The sequence below is a fragment of the Rana temporaria genome, chromosome 5, assembly GCF_905171775.1.
Source record: "Rana temporaria chromosome 5, aRanTem1.1, whole genome shotgun sequence".
Classification (NCBI taxonomy): domain Eukaryota; kingdom Metazoa; phylum Chordata; class Amphibia; order Anura; family Ranidae; genus Rana; species Rana temporaria.
Genome location: NC_053493.1, coordinates 277,109,991 through 277,132,455, shown reverse-complemented (window position 1 = coordinate 277,132,455; position 22,465 = coordinate 277,109,991). Strand labels below are relative to the sequence as shown.

At 41.9% G+C, this 22,465-nt stretch overlaps 1 protein-coding gene across 1 annotated transcript in view; it reads left to right on the top strand.

Moving 5' to 3' along the window:
* The first annotated feature begins 1,196 nt into the window (after nt 1–1,196).
* LOC120940817 (cytosolic non-specific dipeptidase-like) overlaps nt 1,197–22,465 on the top strand; it is a 32,140-nt gene continuing 10,871 nt past the window's right edge. Inside the window, exons 1-7 of the mRNA XM_040353888.1 lie at nt 1,197–1,353; nt 4,981–5,124; nt 8,881–9,043; nt 14,462–14,550; nt 16,357–16,557; nt 17,905–17,989; nt 21,862–22,022. Of these exons, the coding sequence (XP_040209822.1) occupies nt 1,291–1,353; nt 4,981–5,124; nt 8,881–9,043; nt 14,462–14,550; nt 16,357–16,557; nt 17,905–17,989; nt 21,862–22,022 (906 nt within the window). The 5' untranslated portion in view covers nt 1,197–1,290. The remainder of the gene's footprint in view (nt 1,354–4,980; nt 5,125–8,880; nt 9,044–14,461; nt 14,551–16,356; nt 16,558–17,904; nt 17,990–21,861; nt 22,023–22,465) is intronic.

Genomic DNA, 22,465 nt, shown 5'->3' with positions numbered 1-22,465 from the left:
ACTAGGGCAGGGCCGTCTTAATAGCATCATGGGCCCCTGGGCAAAGTAATGCTCTGGGGCCCCCACAATGATGACAGTGCAGGTAAACAGACATTAAAGGGGTGGTTCACTCTAAAAACTACTTTTTTTTATTAGACTGGCCCCCCCACATTACAATACGATTAAGGCTATTATTATTTTTTTGATGCTGTACATACCTTTGTACAGCATATTCACCCGTTGCGAGTCCCGCGGGAGTGGGCGTTCCTAACATGTCTGTGATTGACATTTTGACCAAAAACGAGGTCCCCCCCCCCGTCGCGTAAGCCGCGTCACGGTTTGCGAAAGGAGCCGAACGGCGAGTCGGCGCTATACTGCGCATGCGCATCGCTGTTCGGCTCCTTTTGCCAATTGTGACGCGGCTTACGCGACGGGGGGAGCTCGTTTTTGGTCAAAATGTCAATCACAGACATGTTAGGAACGCCCACTCCCGCGGGACTCGCAACCCCGAAGCAACGGGTGAATATGCTGTACAGCATCAAAAAAATAATAATAGCCTTAATCGTATTGTAATGTGGGGGGCCAGTCTAATAAAAAAAAGTAGTTTTTAGGGTGAACCACCCCTTTAAGTAGGTAGGAGGCAGACTGTCTCCCCTGTGTATCTATCACTCTCAGTGCCATCATGGGGCCCCCAATTTTAGGGCAGTGTGGGCTCAAGGACCAGCTGCTTTGGGGAAAGTGCAGGGCCCCCCATGCAGCTGGGGCCCCTGGGCAGTGCCCAGGTGTGCCCTCTCATTAAGACAGTCCTGCACTAGGGGGGGGGGGCGCACGTCGCTGGGGACCGGATGCCGTGATGGCCGCCGGGCCCCCCCGATTGCCCAGTAACTGAGCTACACACACAGATCCATGTCATGAAGAGGGTAAAACATTCTGGAGGTCAAGTGGTTAAAAAAGGAAATATAATAAACTTTCCTATTTATTGCTACCAGGATAAGGATAAAAAAAAGTGGATGCTGATGATAATGAGAGAGTGAACAGTCATAGTGGAGGATTTCTCCAATCAGCATTGGAGGTCGCTCAGTAGGAGGTCACAGAGGGTATATAGTGCTGTATATACAATGAGGATCGTCGCTGGGTGGGCGGGGTCAGGAGTCAGTACAGCTAGATGGATGCTGGGATGCCTCTGTAACGCATGTGGGCGGGGCTGGCTGCAGGCTGGGCGGAAGTGTATGATATAGACAGTGATTGGAGCCGAGGCCGCACACTCAGCACTGTATAGCGGCATAGGAGGACCGATCACGTGTCTACACCATGGCTGACGTTCTCCCTAAGCTCTTCCAGCACATTGACAGCCAGCAGGAGGTCTACATACAGGTACCGTCCATGTGCGCTCCGTACAGGGTGGGGAAGACATGCTCTGTACATTATGCATGTCATTATTAGTGTCATTATAGGGCTGGGCTGCTCTGTAGCATCCCACATCTCTGCAGGGTTTCACCTCGCTTCTCAGGAGCACCCCAAATGATGGGGTGTGTGTTTGTGTTTTTATTATTATTAATAATAATAATAATAATAATAATTTGTTTTCTCATTTCTTATGAGCACACCAAAGTGTGTGTGTTTTATTTATTTTTTTAACTTTTGGACAGAGTAGGAAAAAAAGATGGGGGGTGGGGGAAGGGTAAGAACCTCCTCAGGCTATTACTGCTGCCTGGGACTCTGCCCTCCTCCATGAGGGTAAATCTGCAACAAATATCTGACTGCGATAAAAATGTATTTTCTTATTAGACTAGAACCTTCCAGCATACAGGGAAATGCCCTGCACTTTAGCGGACGCACAATGGTGTCATTCCTCCCCCCCCTTTTTTTTTTTTTTTATTAGAGAGAGAGAGAGCGATGTCTGCACACCAAGATCTCCGAAATGGGTCCAAAACTTTATTTAGCGATTACATCATTATAGGAAATCGCAATGTTTTGGAGCCACGCAGGACCCCGTCATCAGGCATGTGAAGGGGTCCTGCGTGGCTCCGAAACGTTGCGGTTTGCTATAATGTGATCGCTAAATAAAGCTTTGGACCCACTTTGGAGATCTTGGTGTGCTGGTGGCATCGCCCTCTCTGGTTCCAGCCGGTAGTCACTTCAGCACCCACTTACATACACAGCTGTTTCTACAGAAACGTGTGTGTTGGGAATAGTATGTTCGGTTATTTTTTTTTATGGCACCTCCACACGTTGGCAACGTTTTGTGTGTGCCAGCACCATGCCATTCGTTGTGGTGGGATTTAAAGGGTCACTAAAGGAAAACTTTTTTTTTTGCTGAAATGACTGTTTACAGGGTATAGAGACCTAAAAGTTAACTGATTCCTTTTTAAAAAATGATTAAAAGTACATACAAATCAATCATATAATGTGCCTCTAGTTTCACTTTCACTTTTAAACTGGCTTCATGTTTATGTGAACTAGAGACACACAGAACAAAAACAAACAAATCCAGGGCAGTGTTTTGTTTTTAAAATAAATCTGATTGGTTCTGGGAAGTTTTAGACACACAGTAATGACAGCTTAGACCACCGTAAAAATCTCCCAGTATGATGGTTATAAGGAAACAGACAAGCAGGAAGTGTGGAGATCACAGCAGAATTACAGCAACTTCAAAGCAAAAACAAACAATGAGGACATGAAACCAGTACTGCAGTAATGTAAAGGAAGCTATTTAGATTAAAAAAAATTCCTTTAGTGACCCTTTTAAAAAAAGGGTAAGGTTTTTCTTTCCCCACATTTCCAGTGGGTAGAGCAGCCCTTTGAAATTAATAGGCTGCTCTACCCGCAACGTACTCAGATGTGAAATGGGTCTCGCTTATGCGACTTTGGACATCAAAGATCACATGACAAGCCGCAACTCATTCTTTTGAGTGGCAGCGGGTCATATCGGTGTGACTTAGAAATGGTGTCTTCACTAGTTTGATGCAACTTTGGTCCAGAGGATGTAAAGTTGGATCAAAGTCGCACCAAAAGTTTCACCAAAGTCTCGAAAGCTGTGGAAATCGTGCAACTTTGGAGACGCGCAAATGTGAATGGAGCCTTGGGCACACTTCACACTTGTTGCTCGATTTTTGGATTTTACCACTGATGGTGGACAACTGTCGCATGCGTAACATTCAGATGTGACTTATGAGGGTTATAATTAACGTCTGTGGCCCTCAATTTGCATGCAAGTCAGACCAAAGTAGTGCATGAACTACTTTAAGTCACTGCAACATTAAGTTGCATAGATATGAACGGTTCTCTTTGGAAAACATGGAATGTGACTTGTCCTACGACTTTAATGTTTAAAGTGTGAATGGAGCCTTAAGGTGCAACTTGGATGTGACTTGTTGTCCCTCTGCAAAGTCGGACACACTGTTGCATGTAAAACATTCAAGTATGACTTGAATAATTTTCCAAAGTTTGTCGGCATTCCACGAGCGGAAGCAATTTTGAAGCATGACATGTTGGGTATCAATTTACTCGGCATAACATTATCTTTCACAATATAAAAAAAAATTGGGATAACTTTACTGTTTTTTTTTTTTTTTAATTAAAAAAAGTTTTTTTTCCCCAAAAAATTGCTCTTGTAAGACCGCTGCGTGACAAAAAGTATTGCAATGGTCGCCATTTTATTCTCTAGGGCAGGGATATGCAATTAGCGGACCTCCAGCTGTTGCAGAACTACAATTCCCATGAGGCATAGCAAGACTCTGACAGCCACAAGCATGACACCCAGAGGAAAAAGCATGATGGGACTTGTAGTTTTGCAACAGCTGGAGGTCCGCTAATTGCATATCCCTGCTCTAGGGTGTTAGAATAAAAAATATATATAATGTTTAGGGGTTCTAATTAGAGGGAAGCAGATGGCAGTGAAAAATTACACATTAGAACTGCTGTTTTACTTGTAATGCCAACGGCCACCACCAGATGGTGCCAGGACACAGAACGAAGCTTGGGGCTTCACAAGGCCGCAAAGCCGCAGCCTCAATTACAGGCCGTCGCGGGCCCGCCGCAATTGTGGGGCGGGGGAGGTGGGGGCGCACGGAGACACAGGATCGCGGCGGCCGCTAATTGAGGCCACGGCTTTGCGGCCTTGTGAAGTCCCAAGCTTCCTTCTGTGACCTGGCGCCAAATACAGTCTGTACCTCTGTGTGGATATAGAGCTGGAGGAAGAGTCTGCTGGAGCCTGGTATTGCACCCGTAATTTACTGATTGCAGTTGCAATGCTTTGCAGGTTTGAATAAATTGCATTTTTTTTTTCTTCTGCAAAGATATGTATATGCATTTATTTTTATTTTGTTGACTGCTCCTACATACCCAATGTAGCAGTCATTTCCTTTGGCTTCCAGAGCTGAACAACATAAACATAAACAGAGGCTAATTAAAGCAGTTGTAAACCCGCATATACTTTTTTTTTTTTACTCTGCAAGGCAAAAGCCATAATGAGCTAGTATGCACCGCATATTAGCTCATTATGAAATTCTTGCCTCGGAACGAGGTAGGGAACTTACCTGGTCCACGTCGAGCGTGTCTTCTGGGTATCGCCACTCCATCGCTGTGATTGGCTGGAGCGGCGATGACGTTGCGCATGCATGCAGGAGATTTCAATCCGGCATGGGTCGGGCGGGGCCGGCCCTTCAGCCGAGGATCCCCCCCTGCGCATGCGCCGCTGCAATCAGCGGCACATTGCGAGGGGAATATCTCCTAAACCGTACAGGGTTAGGAGATATTCTTTATACCTACAGGTAAGCCTTATTATAGGCTTACCTGTAGGAAAAGGTAAAAAATGTGGGTTTACAACCACGTTAAGTATATTCTTTTTGAAGGGTCAGAAATTTAAAGTAAATTGTTTGCTTAAACTAGTATCCTGAATTTATCCTGACAAATATAACCACCCCCTGGGGTACATATACTTGTTGTTGCTCACTAGAGAGTATTCAGGGAAGGGTAACAGTTTGTTCTTTAATCCTGCAGAGACTGGCAGAATGGGTTGCCATCCAAAGTGTGTCGGCCTGGCCCGAAAAGAGAGAAGAAATCAAGAAGATGATGGAGGTGGCTGCCAAAGAAATTGAGCGTCTGGGAGGTAGCACAGAGCTGGTGGACATCGGAAAACAAAAGGTAACCTGCCTGATGCAAAGTGTGTTTTCATAGTTTATGGCGGAGGTATACAGCAGACTTTGACATTGAATAGTGAAAGCTTTGAAGCCAGGCTACCCATCACCTCTGTAACTGTAGAGTAAAAAGGAACTCCCTTTGATCTATAAGATTTGTAGTTTTGACATGGTAAAATGGAAAGAATTGGCCTTATTTCTACTACTGTCTCTGAACTAGGCTTGTATAGTGATCATTGATCTCTATGCTGAAATGCTGCCCATGTGTAGTCACTACCAAATACTTGTATGCTCAAAAGCCTGTAATAAGGGCACAGCTGCTCAATGCCGTTTTTAATCTCTAAAATGCCAATCTGAGAAAGCAGTTGGTGAGGAACACAAGTTTTCCCTGTAGGCTTGCTTCTATCTAACTTCTGCAGAAATGACATCACTAAGGTATACCCACCAATCAGATGCAAACCTGCCTTGGAGATTTTGCACAAAGCACAATTGTGGCCATAGGGATCGCAGCAAATTCAGATTCATGTAAATTATGGGTAGCTGTAGTGCTTTCTAGATGGCATTAGCAACTCCTTTTATTGTTTTCACTTATTGACTAGAATTGCTCTGTGATCTCATGGGATTAATCTATACAGAAGTATGCTTCAAATGAGAATAATCACAAAATGATCTCGTGAATGAGAGATTAATCTACTTATTCCAAGCCTACAGAGGAGATTACTCAATAATACTTCCTCAGTGAAACTAAATTGCAGCATTGGCCTGTAATATGAGACTGTCCTTGCAGATTTGTCTCCTTTTGTGTTACATTTCACAGAAATCAATGGTATGTAATCTCAGAATTTGGTAACTAAAAATCGCACTTGCAGATCTGGCCTAAGGGAGTACGGTGTCCTGCTGACACTGTATAGCCCTGTTCTTTTATAGGCTGTTGTTGTACTACAGCTGTCTGCAGTTTTGTACTTTTAGATATGGATTAAAGTATATCCAAAGCCAGAGCTTCTTCCTTTTTAGCTTTTGAATGGAATATGGAAAGGGTTAAAGCCCCTGTAAGGGCGTTTTTTTTCCGCAGTCTGAGCTTGTTATCCTTACTTCCCTGTTCTCTTGCATCGGGAAATGAAAGGAAATTTAACCAAAGTGAGTGATATACTTCTCAAAGACTTATATTCCTGTTCTAGTGACATCGATTTTGGATTTTTTTTCAATGTTCAAGAATACAAGCCCTTTTGGATAAGTTTGACAGGGAGGTACATTGTGACCAGTAGGATGGGTGCAGTTTTTTGATGGATAAACAATCCCAAATTAGAACTTAGATGGAGAATAAGATCTGACAATATATAGTTTACTTAAAGATGACTTGAACAGCTTCTAAAAGACTAAACCCTTTTTTACCACTTTATGCTACAGGTAAGGCTTATTTGTAGCTAACCAGGATATCTCCTAAACTTGCATGGTTGAGGAGATATCCCCTGTCCCCTGCATGTGCCGATGCGATTGGCACTGGGGCAAACTGAAGCAATGGCACCTATGTGCAGTTTCTTCCTTCTAAGTGCCGTTACCGGCGGCTCCCGCGCGCATGTGCTGGAGTGACGTTATTGTGGCTCCGGCCAATCAGTGCCGGAGCCGTGATACCCAGAAGTAACTCCTGGATGACATGCCGGAGGGGGAGACGAGGACCGCTGTGGGGGCTTCGATCTGAGGCAACTACTACATAATGGCTAGTATGCTATGCATACTAGCTCATTATGCCTTTTGTCTTGCAGGTTTTTTTGAGGGTTTACTTCCTCTTTAACTGTAGTCTCCTGCTGCTGATGTTTCCCCATTTCTGACTTGCCATGCCTTGTTCTGCACTGTCTGTGTGGTGGCATTTTGGTAGAGCCAGGGCTTTATTCCTTGAGTAAGATTCCAGAAAGGAGTGTCGCACAGTAGTAACATCACCAAATCTTCTGAGACTATCTGTGCCTGAGAACTTAAACTGCAAATATACAAATATGAGCCTAGGCAGCCTCAGATTTTCGGGGTACTGCTTCGGTACTAATAGCAAATCTTTACTTTCTGAGTTCAGGTCCACTTTTAAGACTGATGAAAAGAAAATTACCTCTACCCAAAACGAAATACTGAACTGATTTGATTATCTGTTACCTGACTATGAAACATGATCCGGGTTATTCCAACCTTGCTACCTGTAATGTGAATGTTGCATCCTGAATGTGAAAGAAGGAAATCGTCACATCAGAACTGAAAATATGTTTCCTTTTTTTTCTTTTTTATAGATCGATGTAGATTCATTACACTTGATGGAGGTCTTCTACTAGGAACATTTTAGTGTTTCATGAAATTTCTTTGAGTCAAATAATATTAATACTTTTAAATCTTATTGAAAATACTAATTCCTTTTGCGTTTCTCTTGGCATTGTTCTTGTGAATACTTGGCTCTTTGCCTCAAATAACCAGTCCAGCCAGTTAAGGTATCTATTGTAGTACCCTAGTAAAGCCTGACTATCTGGTTTTGTCAGGTTTATGAATAAGATTAATGGTTTTAATAAACAGACATGATTTAAATCACAATTTTTAAAGAGCAACTGTCATCTGTCCCCTAGCGGTTCCTCCTCTGACCCACTGTGGCAGTGACACAACAATGTGAGAGATGTGGTGGCAGCAGGTGAGTGGATACCCGCTAACAGGCGCTGCCATGATGGATCTGAAATGACAGGTGCTCTTTAAATGCATGGACTCATTCTTGCTGGTAGTTAGAATCTTTTATAATTGCAAACAAAATGAAGGTTTCCAATTTAGAATAATAAGCTGACAGGTTAGTAAAACCGCAATATCGGAACTAATTTAATCATACAGTTTTAGTGTACATAGATTTGCAAAACAATGGGATAAAGAAATATTTTTGAACTTTGGTTTATCTCATAATGTATTTTATGCATCAATCTATTTTAATCTTTCGTAAATAGAAAACTATCTTTAGATTGTTGCTCTAAAAGCATTTTTATTAAAATAAATTTGATAAAAAATCAAATTTTTGATTTTAAATCCCAAAAATCTGATTAAGGCCCCTTTCACACTACTGCGATTTCAAAGCCGCACGATTTTACCGCAATTTGCGGCTGTGATTTCAGGGAATGCCTGTGTAAGTGGCATCAAAATAAGTAGTGCAGGGACTACTTTGAAGTCGAACGACTTGAAGTCGTATTAATATGAATGGTTGTCATGGGAAATGCTACGTTGCCATCACAAATCGTGGGACAAGTCGTATAAGTGTAAAAGGGTTGGTGAGAAGAACACCTATTTGTAATGTATACTTGTTGGGCTCTGTGGCCTTTAAAGCTGAACGTCAGTAAAAATCTGAAATGCATCCTGTATACTGAAAGATTTGAAATTCAGTTCAACTTGTTCTCTGACACAAGCACTACTTCACACAATATAGTCGGGTCAAACCTCATTCAATTTCATAAGTTAATGAGTGCAGCACACACATAAGTGTACCAGATACATGTCAATGCACCACAGGGGCATGTGACTGCAACTCATTAAAACAAATGCAACCTTTGAATACTGGCAAGCATAGTTTCTATACAGTCTGTGCAGGAAAAAAACAATACTTGCAGTCTTTCACAATTGTGATTTGTACATCTGACAATCACAGTAAAGAAAAGCAGCTTTGCTATAGACATGCTGACAAATGTATAATTTACTAGTAATCCTTATGAATGTGGCATTTACATAATTTTTTTTTTTTTTTTTTTTTTACTAGCTCCCTGATGGCTCAGAAATCCCTCTTCCTCCTATAATTCTGGGTAAACTAGGTTCAGATCCTGGTAAGAAGACGGTGTGTGTCTACGGCCACCTGGATGTCCAGCCAGCAGCTCTGGAAGATGGGTGGGACAGCGAGCCCTTTGTTCTGCAAGAAAGAGATGGTAAGTGTGCAACACTTTCACGTGTGGAGTCGCCATTGATTAAAGAAAAATGTGAACTTGCTGCACGGAACCTGCTGAATATCTTATTGTGATTTATGTTTTTATCAGTGACTGACTTTTTTTAAAAGATTGGAGCTATCGAATCAAGCAGAGAAACCTGTGGCTTCTCTTTCTGTCACGGAAGTCTCACAATTTGCACATAGCAGCCAACAGATATGGTAATATTTCCTATACAGAGCATCAGTACGTGACTAAACACTTTTGGGTGGAGCCATGCTGAGGTCTCTGGTCATGCGTTTTTGCCAAAAAAGCTGTAGTAAGATATTAAGTAGGCTTGGACAGAACTACAGGCTACACCCTAAAATTAGTAGACACATAAGCATCTCTAAAATATTTCTTTTGGGCGACTGGATTTCATGTGTCACTACTTCCCCTTCTTTTTTTTTTTTTTTTTTTTTTTTTTGCTTGCTCTGACAAATTATTTGCAATCGTTTAAAAGTCCTAATTGCATCTTGGATGTGATGTGCGAAAAAAGAAGCAGATGCATTTGATACAGAACTTTTTCTCCAGCTTTGACTAATGTGACAACTGGAGTAATGTAAAAACTGTAAATGGTGTTTCCTATGTCTCTCAAGGCTCAAGAACTCTTTCTGATCTCGGTGGGAAATGTAAATTTTTTCTTATTGGTGTGGGTGGACTGGAGAGCAAGCATACCATGGCTAGCTACAAGGTATATAAGATATAAAGCATCTCCCATGGGACGTTGGCCTCTAACCCAGTGGTTCTAACCCATGATATACTCGCCCAAATTTATATCTACAAGGTATATAGACTAAGAATAACCCAGCAATGGTACCATGGCTGCCAATCCCTACAAGAGAAGCATGCTTTTTTAAAGAATGCCTGGGAAACGCTTCCCTAAATCTTAGAACCAGCTCCAAACAGTTAGGGGTGGGCACGCCTGGGAGTTAAGAATTCTAAAGTTTTCACTGTTTTATCTGGGAAGTACAGAATCAAGTTTTATCCATTATTTTTATTTATTTTTATGGCCTGTTCTATGATTGATTGGCTGAAAACCCTGGTAGAGTGAGGAGAGAGACACAAAGGGAAATAGGCAAAGTGACTTGGAGAAAGGATAAATGAATGGAAAGCAAGAGTGGATGTTTTATCTTTCTACTCGGTGGCCATTAGGAGCATTCTTACCAGACAAGGTGCAAGCAAGTGGACAGGGCTTCTCCTAGAAGGTCCGCCTTTGTAGCAAACTCAAAGGTGCAAAGGAGATGACTTCCTGAATATTAAAAATGATAGACATATTAGTTTAATTTTCTCATGTAGAACCTAAAACCTTAGTTGTAAATGTTTAAATTCCTACACTTTAAAGTAAGTAGGCCTGTGTCAAACACATATGCAAGTAGCTAAGTCTATCACTGCATAAGTAACATGAATTGATCTGTAAATACTCCTTCAGGTGGTCATCTGTATTTCAGGGAATTTTATACACTTCCTTGCCTTAAGAGAATCTGTCATTAACATTCACACATTCACACTTAATTATTAATGAACATCAGCCAATTTTTATGTAGCACCACAAAGTAGGAATCAAAACCTGCTTATGTAAAAAGCAGGTGTGGTAATGTATACAGATACGGTCTGTACACTGCAAAACGGTTTGAAATATACAGAGTGACTGCTGTTTACCTAAAACCAATGCTGTATCTTGGCCTATGCCGACAAGGCCCAGGCCTAGGGCGGCAATTTGCAGGGGGCTGCAAAAATATATTTTGGGGTTATTTTTGAGTCCTAATTATTTGACTATGGAACTAGTTTCTGAATTTTACATGACCACCATCAAATGGAACATTAGTTGAGCAGGTCCCCATTCCTAGTGTTCCGCCTGGGATAAGTGGCACCGACAGGCAAGAGCCGGTACCTGTGTGGTCAGATCAGCATTGTATGTCCAATAATCCACAAATATGGATTTAGTCCAATCCTATCTGCTGGCCCAATGTGTTGTCATTTAGGGGTATTTTTGCAGGTAAATATGAGCACTTTCACCACTGGAAGTGCCTTTTTGTTATTACTTGGCCCTGGCATTTGTTCTGACATCAGTTTGAGATGTTTCAGTGATCATTCAGAATCCATTGACTGGTGTACTTGACCTCCTTCTTGACCTCTGGCCTGCATTTACCTGTGCTTCATGCAGATTTTGCATTTCAATACACTGGATGTGGAGCTCTAAAAGGAAAAGGTGGAGTCTAAAGAGGAATGGGTGTGGTTTACAGATCATGGGTTGGGCCTTAAACAGTAAGGGATGTGACCTTGACAGAAAGGGGTGTGTAATATAAATTGGGAGTTGCACGAGTTTAGTCAGGCCTAGGGAAGCACAAAACCGAAATGCACCACTGCCTAAAACAGAGGGTGTGTGTGTGTGTGTGTGTGTGTGTGTGTGTGTGTGTGTGTGTGTGTCATAGCATTCTCTGATTTTGACATCACTACCATCTCTCCACTTTGTCCAATCTCCACCTTGTCCAATCCAAAAATGCTTTGCATTCATTGCATGTCTTGTGTTGGCGAAGCAGTAGAACATGATCCGGAATCTAAGGGCAATCCCTGTAGTAGCAGTGTCTACTACAGTTGATTTTCAGCTTCCACAGGGATCTTACAGATATCAAACATGCTTACATTGGTCCAAACTGGACCAATGTAACAATGGAAAGTTTGCCGTGACTGCTATACTGTGGCGGACATATCGGACACTTTTGACACTATTTTGGGACCATTCACATTTATACACCGATCAGTGCTATAAAAATGCATTGATTACTGTGTAAATGTGACTGTCAGGGAAGGGGTTAACACTAAGGGGCGATCAAGGGGTTAAATGTGTGTCCTAGGGAGTGATTCTCCTCTGACAGGACGTGGATCTGTGTGATTACACACACAGATCTACGTCTTTGGCTGTGTCACCGGCAATCGTGGGTGCCCATCATACATCACGCCCGCCAGGCATGCGCACCTGTGCCCGAATGACGCGGTGGGTGCGTGCCCCCTAGAGGCTGAGGACGTCGTATGATGCCCGGCCAGAAAGAGCTGCACCGCTTGGCCGTAAAAACAAAAACTTTGTCAAGAACTTTTGATGAAGTAGAAGTTGTCGCTGCTTTTAAACTTGCACATCTTCCTCCAGCTACAGTTGTCGCAGGTTCTGATACCTAAGACCAAATACACAAGTGGCCGCACGCTGATGAAGCCACTTCTTTGTTTCTTTGACTTTATTTAACCAGCCAAAAACATGTGGCCCGTCCTTCCTGAAGACCGACTCTCTAAAGTGTTTCACTTTCTGGGCTCATTGTAGATGGCTTTCATGAAGACGTGATCTCATCTGGTCTATTAGCCATATTAAGAGTCTGTGGTTTATAATGTAACGTAGCCCATAGTCCTCCTACTGAGGGGCACTAAGGCTTACACATTGCAACACTACTGGGCAGAAATCAATGTATGTATATTGTTAACAAGCATATAGTATAGATCTGCTTTCAAAAAACTATGTAATTGAAAACACTATCTGTAGATACATGATTTTTAAAACCTTATTATGTCCAAGAGAAAACAAGAAAAATACTGTAGCTTCCCTTCCTATTCCTATCAGTTCTGTTGACAAGCTTCATATCTGTATAGTCACACTAGAATGTGATCTGTGGATGATAGGGCAGAGGAAAACCCCTTTGCTCAGATGGCTCATTGATCCTTTTTTTTCCCCATAACCTATTCTCATATGATCAATAATGTGACACATTTTTGCTGTGGGTATTATTTCTTTTTTCTTTTTTCACAGTTTGCAAAAATGTTGCTGTCTCGTGAGTACAGTACAGGAAACAACGTTGGCACTAACTTGCACATAATATGTAGTGTCAGCAGTTTCTTTAGTTGTCACTTGAGCTGAAATTTATTTAAATGGGAGAGCAAAGGTTTCTTGAAGCTTACAATGCTATCTTAATAGATACCGCAAGGTGACCTCTCTGGCTCTTCTCATATCAGAGGACGATCACAAACATTCTAATGATTCCTTTCCTTTCCTCTGCTACGTTGTGTTTTATTATGTAGCTTTTCTGTTTTCATACTATATCTGTGCTTTTAATACCTGTCCATGACTTGGGAATCATTAAATATGTTTATCTTGTGCCATATGCAAGTAGCAGAGTTGGTTGGTTAAGACACTACTGAAAGATGTTTTTGGTGTGATTTTTCAGTATGTGGTGTGACTTTGATGCGACCAAAGTAACACAGGAAACTTTTTCAAAATCAAACTGCAGTCTTATTGATGTAAATGGGCACTATTGAAAATGTTTCCCTTGTCATGCATTTCCTTTTTTTTTTATTTTTATTTCTTGATTAGTCTTTTCCAACATTACAATTCATACCTTTTCAATATAAATATACATAAAACACACATACATAGAACACAGTCTCAATATACCCCCAATATTAAAATGTATTATTGATCCTGGTAGTTTTCCTACTAGAAAATCTGTCCACTGATAGAGGGGGGGGGGGAGGAAAAAGAAGTGAGAAAGCTAATTCTAAATAGGAGAGCCATTTTTAAGCTGAAAAAAACACTCAGAAAAGTGGCAGTAATAACGTCCGTGGGCATGAGGCCTTATGCTTGCATCTTTTATATCAGCAATTCGCCGAAAGCCTAATTTGGGGAATAAGAAATGGTTCAGTAAGCTAAGACCCAGTACACTCCAAGTTATTTATTTATAAAAAAAATTGGGGTTCAACACAGGGTTAAAAAAAAAAGAAACTGTCACCGTACCAACAAAAGCAATGTTGGTGCAGAGATCTTCCCGCTGTGCACCCCCTGCGAGCGCTGATCGCATGTTCCTTTGACAAATGCCAATCGTTGGACCAGTTATTGTCAGGCAATCTGCTGTATACTCTGAGGCTCCATGCACACTGGCTTAAAAAATGTGGCTTCTACAGGAGTTTTGTGTTCTGCCTGTAGAAGCAGCTCAATGTTATCATACGTGTTCATGCACATTGGAACGTTAAGAGGCATATTTTGAGTTTAAGGCAGGGAAAAAAAAACTTCTGGTTTGGGTTTCCGATTTGGAGCCAGACAAAATGTAAAACTTGTCTAAACGTTGTACAAAAAATGCTCTATGAGCTTTTTTTTTTTTTTTTTAAAGCCCAGTGTGCATGGAACCTGACTAAAAAAAAATATGATTGAGTCACCGATTGTTACAACTCTAGCACTTACTGAGTTGATTTGCAACTTTGCACTTATAAGTGTGCTGACAATTCAGATCGCACATCTTTAAGATTACAAATTGGCTGAACTAAACTATTATATTGTCATTAGTGCTCTAGATAAACATATAAACTGACTGTTATCTTCACAACTGATTTGTTTTTTTCTAGGTAAACTCTATGGGAGAGGCTCTACAGATGACAAAGGTCCAGTGCTTGCTTGGCTTAATTGCATTGAAGCTTATCAGCAAACAAAGCAGGTAACATATACTGAACTTTGATAAAACGCATACATTACTATTTTTTAATCGCTTAAGCTGGAGTCTACACTGGATTTTTTTTTTCCGTCAGTCACTGGGCTGAATGGGGGGGAAAAAAGTTTCCTGCATCCACACAAATGACATAGATGCAGGAATCTCCTCCACTGCACTATTGTATTTTGACAGTATCCTTGTCGGAATACACTGATCAGGGCTGCAGATATTGGCAGCAACAGCTGATCAAATGCAGGTTTTCCAGCAGAACTGTTAGACAGAATCCGATCATTAGATCGACTTCTGTGAAACAGAGAAGGCTACGCACAGATTCAACCAACTTCCATCATGTCTTTGTATGCAAATGGTGTCCGTGAGCCATTTACATTGCATAGGTAGGTCCTCTAAAGACCATGTATTCTCAATGTGAAATGGTAGCAATCCAGCTTTCTAGTCTGGCAGTTTAATATTTAGTCTGCATCTTAGAAAGTTTATGTTCACTATTACTAGACAAAACAGCCCTAAGGGGGAATTGTAGCTAGTGAGAATTTAAACGCATGCAGCTTTTATTCATTTTCCGTGACCTGTTATGAAGCAGTGATTTCTATGGCCGATGATTTAATTGACTTTAAGGATTGCAGTAGGTGCAGAGAAGCCATCCTGATTTGCGTTTATGTCCTTGTCAACATGGCCCTCCCCATCAGACATCAATTGCTTACAAATGTATCTAAGTGCCACAGTTTTGACTAAGACCCCTTTCACACTGAATTGCCACTAAAACGGTGCTAAATTGCGGGTTTCTGCTATGCTTTAGCAGCGTTTTAGCTGCGCTGGCGGGAGGTTACGGGACAAAGTGACCTTAATAAAGAAAAAAAAAAAGTTTTTCAGCACTTTGTTTCAATAGGCAGGTGTGTTTTGGGAGCGCTATTTATAGCGCCCCCAAACCGCCCCAAAAATGCTGCTTGCGGGACTTTTTCTAACGTCCCGCAAGCACACCACCCAAGTGTGAAAGCACTCATTGCAGTGAATGGGAGGCAGTTTTTAGGTGCTTTTTACTTGATTCACTGCAGGAGCATGAAGGTTGTAGCTGGGCCCCTAGGACATACACTGGGCCCTAGACTGCTCTCTAGGTTGCTTTGTGGGTGATCTTATCTGGCTCTACTGGTTTGTTTTTTAAAATGTCCACAAGATTCCCTCAACATTTTCCAGGGAATTGGCTGGTTTTCATTTAATTGCGGAGTAATAATGTGACATCATTGCTATTCTTGAGAAATACGTTCTTCTTTTTTTTTTTTAAGAACATAGAAGGAAGTTGTAAACTGTGCCTACCCTTCATTAGTTGGGCCTTATATAGGATACACTAAGTCCCAGCAATTTCAAGGATTGGGCTGATATCTTTTTTTTTTTTATGGTTGGATCTTACAAGAAATTTCCAGCATTCCAGAATCCTGCTCTGCTCCTTTTGGTTTAAACTTTAAACCAAATGAGCAGAGCAGGATTCTGGAATACTGGAAATTTCTTGTAAGATCCAACCATAAAAAAAAAAAATATCAGCCCAATCCTTGAAATTGCTGGGACTTAGTGTATCCTATCCTTCTTCTTTGTAATTTTACAAAAAAAAAAAAAAAAGTTTGCCTTTAGTGACCCTTTAAACTTTAAAGGGTCACTAAAGGCAAACTTTGTAATTTTACAAAAAAAAAAAAAAAAAACATGTTATACTTACCTCCACTGTGCAGCTCGTTTATATATAATCTCCAAACCCAAAACGTTTTTGTATCTGACTGGATTTGTTGCTTTCTTTGTTATTTGAAGGAACTTCCGGTGAACCTGAAATTCTGCTTTGAGGGAATGGAAGAGTCTGGATCTGAAGGCCTAGATGATTTGATTCTTTCCAAGAAAGACACTTTTTTCAAGGATGTGGACTATGTTTGCATTTCTGACAACTACTGGCTTGGCAAAAACAAGCCATGCATTACGTATGGACTCCGTGGTATTTGCTACTTTTTTATTGAGGTAATATAATTGTGCTAGAGAACACAACATTCTGTCACAATCTTAAAAGAAAAGTCATTTTTTTTTTTTGGCAATTCATACTTGCCTCGGTGGATGCAGCATCAGACTGATGCTGCATCTGAGCCCCAGCGTCTCTGCACTGAGAACCGAGCCACCTAACACTGCCGATGGCTCAGTTCTCACTTCTCCACAAACAAAGCGATGTTGACTGTCGCTCAGCATTACTTCTGCTCTACTTCTTCACGCTCATTGACGCGCTGAGCAGTGAAGGGGTGGGGAGGGGCTATCTCGGTGGCTCGCTGAGACTGCCATCAATCAGGGCAGCTGGCGGATCCCGACTTGTAAGTCCTGATGACACGCTGCCCTGACTGATGGCAGTGACGTCGGCGGAAAGAGGACTTCAGACCGCTCTCCGCTGAAAACCGGTCACAGGAGTGCAAAACGAATTGCACTCCTGTGACCCAGAGGAGAAGCCCAGCCTAAAAAGCTCAGGCTGGACTTCTCCTTTTGAACTGGTCTTACATGGAAATTTGTTCGGTTCAGCAGGGACCGGCCTAAATTCGATCCATTTATGGGCAGGCATCCATCGAGTAATCATTTGAGTTCTGAAGGCTCCTTGTGTTGATGGATTTTATTTATTTCTGTCGTGGAAGGAAAGAAAATCAAATATTCTAAGCTGTCTTGGTGTACCAGCTTACTCTGTTAATCTTAGAAAAAGAGTTATTTCACTTATCAAAATTCTAGATGAGTTCAAATTGACATATCTATATGTATCCTGAAGCCAGATCTATTTAGATAGAATGGTTTCTTATAGCAGTCTTTTCTAGCTGCCATTTTTTCTGGTTTGCGTTACACTGCCCATAAGACACTAGAAAATTGTCATCCAACACCCTTTTTTTTTTTTTTTTTTTTCTCTCTCTCTTTTCTTTCTTTTTTTCTTTTCTTTCTTTCTTTCGACTTTGATAGTCTGACTTGTTCTTTGACCAATCAAAACAATCCCAGCGTGAGATAAATTCCTTTTACTGCTGTTGTAATCACATGTCGGATGTCAAAAGTAGGATGGTAAGGACAAGCATCCTACTTTGATCCGACTTCAATGATATTCAATGGGCTGAAGTAGGATCAAAGTCGGGCCAAAGTAATACAGGGATCATTTTCAAAGTCGGACCAGTTAAGACGGCTCCTATATGGAAACCTTGATTTTCACACGTCATGCGACATGAGCTCCCAATGTCAGAGCGTTTGTCGGATAGGTGTGAACCCAGCCTTAGTCTGCTGTGTGTATTTAATTTTCCTTTTTCTGCCAGGTGATAATTGAGTCAGTTGTACCTTCTATTCTCTTTGTAGGTTGAATGCAGCAGCAAGGATCTTCACTCGGGAGTCTATGGAGGCTCTGTGCATGAGGCAATGACTGACCTAATTTTTCTAATGGGTAAGAATAAGACACCGTGGGTGATCCTGCTAAATATTAAGGTGCCGCTTAAAGGGTTTTTTCCCTCTTCAGCAAATGGCAACTCCCTTCATTAATTGTTCCATACCAGGTAGGGATGTTCACTTATTTAGACCTTTGCCATCGGCTGTTCTGCAGTTGTTAAAGGGTTGTTTGAATAATGACTGCAGCTTAGTCTGTTGCAGTGTAATGCAGCTGTAGTCTAGGATCTCCATGGATGTAATCATCAGTATCGTATCAAAGAGGGGTTGTGCCACTCGAGGCATTCCTGGAGCCTCAGAGCTGCTTTTTCACCACTGTATAAGAAACTGACTTTAACCACTAGTCATCCGCCCCCCGTCAAAAGATGGCGGGAGGAAGACTCTGTTATCCTGGGTGGACGTCATATGACGTTGTGCCTTAAACACCACTAGCGCGTCACGAGGACCCGGTGCGCGTGCCCTGACGGCCGCCGGGCACCTGCGATTGCTCAGCAACTGAGCAGGAAAGTGGATCTGTGTGTGTAAACGCACAGATCCATGTCCTGTCGGGGAGAGGGGACAGATGGTGTGTCCCTTTTATTATATGGCCAACCATCGGTCACCTCCCCCAGTCACTCCCCTCCCCCCACAGTAAGAATCACTAATTGGGGAATACATTAACCCCTTCCTCGCCCCCTAGTGTTAATCCCTTCCCTGCAGTCACATTTATACAGTAATCAATGCATTTTCATAGCAGGGATCGCTGTATAAATGTGAATGGTCCCAAAAATGTGTCAAGTGTCCGATGTGTCTGCCGCAATATCGCAGTCATGATAAAAATCGGCGATCATCGCCATTACTAGTAAAAAAAAATAATAATAATCATAAAAATGCTATCAATCTATCCCCTATTTTGTTGACGCTATAACTTTTGCGCAAACAAATTTTTTTTTTTTTTTACCAAAAATATGTAGAAGAATACGTATCGGCCTAAACTGAGGAGAAAATATGTTTAAAATTTTTTTATATTTATTATAGCTAAAATTAAAAAATATTGTGTTTTATTTCAAACTTGTCCTTCTTTTGTTTATAGCGCAAGAAATAAAAACACAGAGGTGATCAAATACCACCAAGAAAGCTCTGTTTCTGTGGAAAAAATGATAAAAATTTCATTTGGGTACAGTGTTGCATGACCGCGCAATTTTCATTCAAAGTGTGACAGTGCTAAAAGCTGAAAATTGGTCTAGGCAGGAAGGGGGTGAAAGTGCCCTGTAGGCAAGTGGTTAAAGAGAAAGTTTATTTATTTTTTCCCAATTGTTAAGTTACACAAGGTCATCACTATATATATATATATATATATATATATATATATATATATATATATATATATATATATATATATATATATATATATAATATATATATATATATATACCTTTCAAAGATGATGCCTGCAAATACCTTTTTTTTTTTTTTTATGTTTTTTTTTTAATGTTTTTCTTCTCTGTATTTTCGGGTATTGACAGCGACATGACTTGAAGCTGACATATATCCAACTTTCAATGAACAGGGATTCGACTTTGATCCTCGCCAATACCAAGCACCGTGTTTGGTATGAATCTTGAGGGGGAACTCCACGCCAAATTTTAACTAAAAACCGCCATGGGTTCCCCCTCCAAGAGCATACCAGGCCCTTAGGTCTGGTATGGATTTTAAGGGGAACCCCCCTACACCGAAAGAACTGTACCAGACCCTTATCTGAGCATGCAGCCTGGCCGGTCAGGAAAAGGTGCGGGGACGAGCGCGCGCCACCCCCCCCCTCCTGAACCGTACCAGGCCGCATGCCCTCAACATGGGGGGGATGGGTGCTTTGGGGCAGGGGGTGCCTTGTCCCCATGTTGAGGACTAGGGCCTCTTCCCGACAACCCTGGCCGTTGGTTGTCTGGGTCTGTGGGGGGTTTATCGGAATCCGGGAGCCCCCTTTAATAAGGAGGTCCCAGATTCCCCCCCCCCCCCCACCCTATGTGAATGAGTATGGGGTACATCCTACCCCTACCCATTTACCTGGGGGGAAAAAATGTGTCAATAAAAACACACTAGACTGGTTTTTAAAGTAATTTATTAGGCAGCTCCGGGCGTCTTCTTCCGACTTCAGGGGGTCTTTTTAAGACTCCCTCCGATCTACGGCCTCTTCTCCCGCTCTCCGGTGTCCTTCTGCCAGGCTCCTCCGCTATCTTCTTCCAGCTCTTTTACTAGCTTTGATACGATGCTCCCTCCCGCTGTAATGCTGTGTGTGCAACGATTTATATAGGCATGGGGTGTGGTTACTGGGTGATGTGACCCCCGCCCCTTATGACGTCACAGTCCCATCATGCCACGGGACTCTGACGTCATACGGGGAAGACGATGGAGAAGACCGGGCCAATGCTAGTAAAAAAGATGGAAGAAGATCGCGGAGGAGCCCGGCAGGAGGACACCGGAGAGCGGGAGAAGAGTTTGGAGAGCGGGGGGAGTCAAAAGAAGACCCCCGGAGCTGCCTAATTACTTAAAAAAAAAAATAGTGTGTGTCTAGTGTGTGTTTTTTTGTTTGTTTTTATTGACCCTTTTCCCCCCAGGTGTATGGGTAAGATGTACCCCATACTCATTGACATAGGGGGGGCGGTATCCGGGGACCCCCTTGTTAAAGGGGGCTCCCGGATTCCGATTAACCCGCAGACCCTGACAACCAACGGCCATGGTTGTCGGGTAGAGGCCATTGTCCTCCTCAACATGGGGACAAGGTGCTTTGGGGTGGGGGGGCCGCAGGGTCATCCCCCATGTTGAGGGCATGTGGCCTGGTTCGTTTCAGGAGAGGGGGGCGGCGCTCGCACGTCCCCACCCCCTCTTCCTGATCGAACGGGCTCAGATTTTTCGGTGTAGGGGGGGTTCCCCTTAAAATCCATACCAGACCTAGGGACCTGGTATGCTCCTGGAGGGGAACCCATGTTTTTATTTAAAATTTGGCGTGGAGTTCCCCTTCATGATTCATACCAAACACAGTGCTTGGTATTGGTGGGGATCCAAGTCGGATCCCCGACAATGTCCCCTCCATAGAGAGGGGACATTTTCGCTTCTTTCTCGCGCTCGCTGCGATAGGAAAATGTGTTTTTCCTATTGCAGCGAGTGTGGGATGTACAGTACCCTGTCGCCAAGAACCAGTGCGGGCGGGTAACACATTCTCACGGGCGGGTACTGTATCAGGAAGAGCATAATGAGTCAATCATTTTGAAGACTTCTCCTCTGTGCTGTACAGAGGGGGAAGATCGCTCAGTCATTTCCTGTCAGGCTGGGAATGAATAAACTGCACACTTTAGGTGCCGTTAATGAGGGGCAATACTGTACAATCGTGGGTGACGTCGTTAACACGAAAAAGATGATTTTGGGTGGAAATACAGCTGTGAGTACACTTTCACAGGCAGCAATCAGCTGCCTGTGTTAGGGTTTACAACCACTTTAAGGTCAGGAAAGTGAAATAGTCTGTCTGGCATTCGGGCTATCCAGTGGGGTTGGAAAAAGTCAATTTTTCTTGTGGTATTTTTAATATCCTCTTGTTTGTATTCTTGCTTTAAATTGCACTACATTTTATCTATTGGTTATGTAGCATAGCTTGAAAATGTTCCCCATTTATTAATCAAAACCATGAATCTAGTGAGCGTGCATTAAAAAATGTAAAGTTGCTGCAAGCAACATTAGCGGTTCTCCTTTCTACATGTAGTTCATTGGCTTTTGCATTCAGTGTATGTAACAATCCATTTCTAATAGCTTCATGGAATGATAATGTGGGCAATTTCTTAGTGCTCATTTGATAAAAGTATGGTATAATTCCCCTGATTGAATGCTGTTTCTCTTCTATAGGAAGCTTAATAGACAAGAAAGGTAAAATCCTTATCCCTGGAATAAATGAAGCTGTAGCACCTGTTTTAAAAGAGGAAAAAGAAATTTATGATAAAATTGACTTTGATCTTGAAGACTTTGCAAATGATATTGGTGCTAGTAAACTTCTACACCCCACAAAGGTAATGGATCAATGTGAAACAGAAGTTGGCTTTCAAATATCTTGTTAGAATTAGAATTAGAATGGAAATAGTTGAGTTTATCTAATCTCTCATTTCTTTATCTTGGTATTTTATTCAAATGTATATGGACAAACCTGTTTGCTTTTTAAAGGCTAAGTTCACTTTTTGTAACATGTTGCAGGTTACCCCCGTATTTGGGGTGTAACATGGTATTGTTGCAGCAGCCCTCACCCCCAATCTGCTGCTCTACCTGCAAAACAAAAAGATGAACATTTTATTTAAATGTTTTATTTTGTTTTTATTTTTTTGCAAAGGTTAACTTATCCATTAAATGTAACATACCGTTACTTAACTATGCAGGATAAAAAAAAGTGTTTACTTGGTAACTACAGACCTGTGAATTTAGTTTGGAAGATACTTAAGAGATGAATAAAAGATCACTG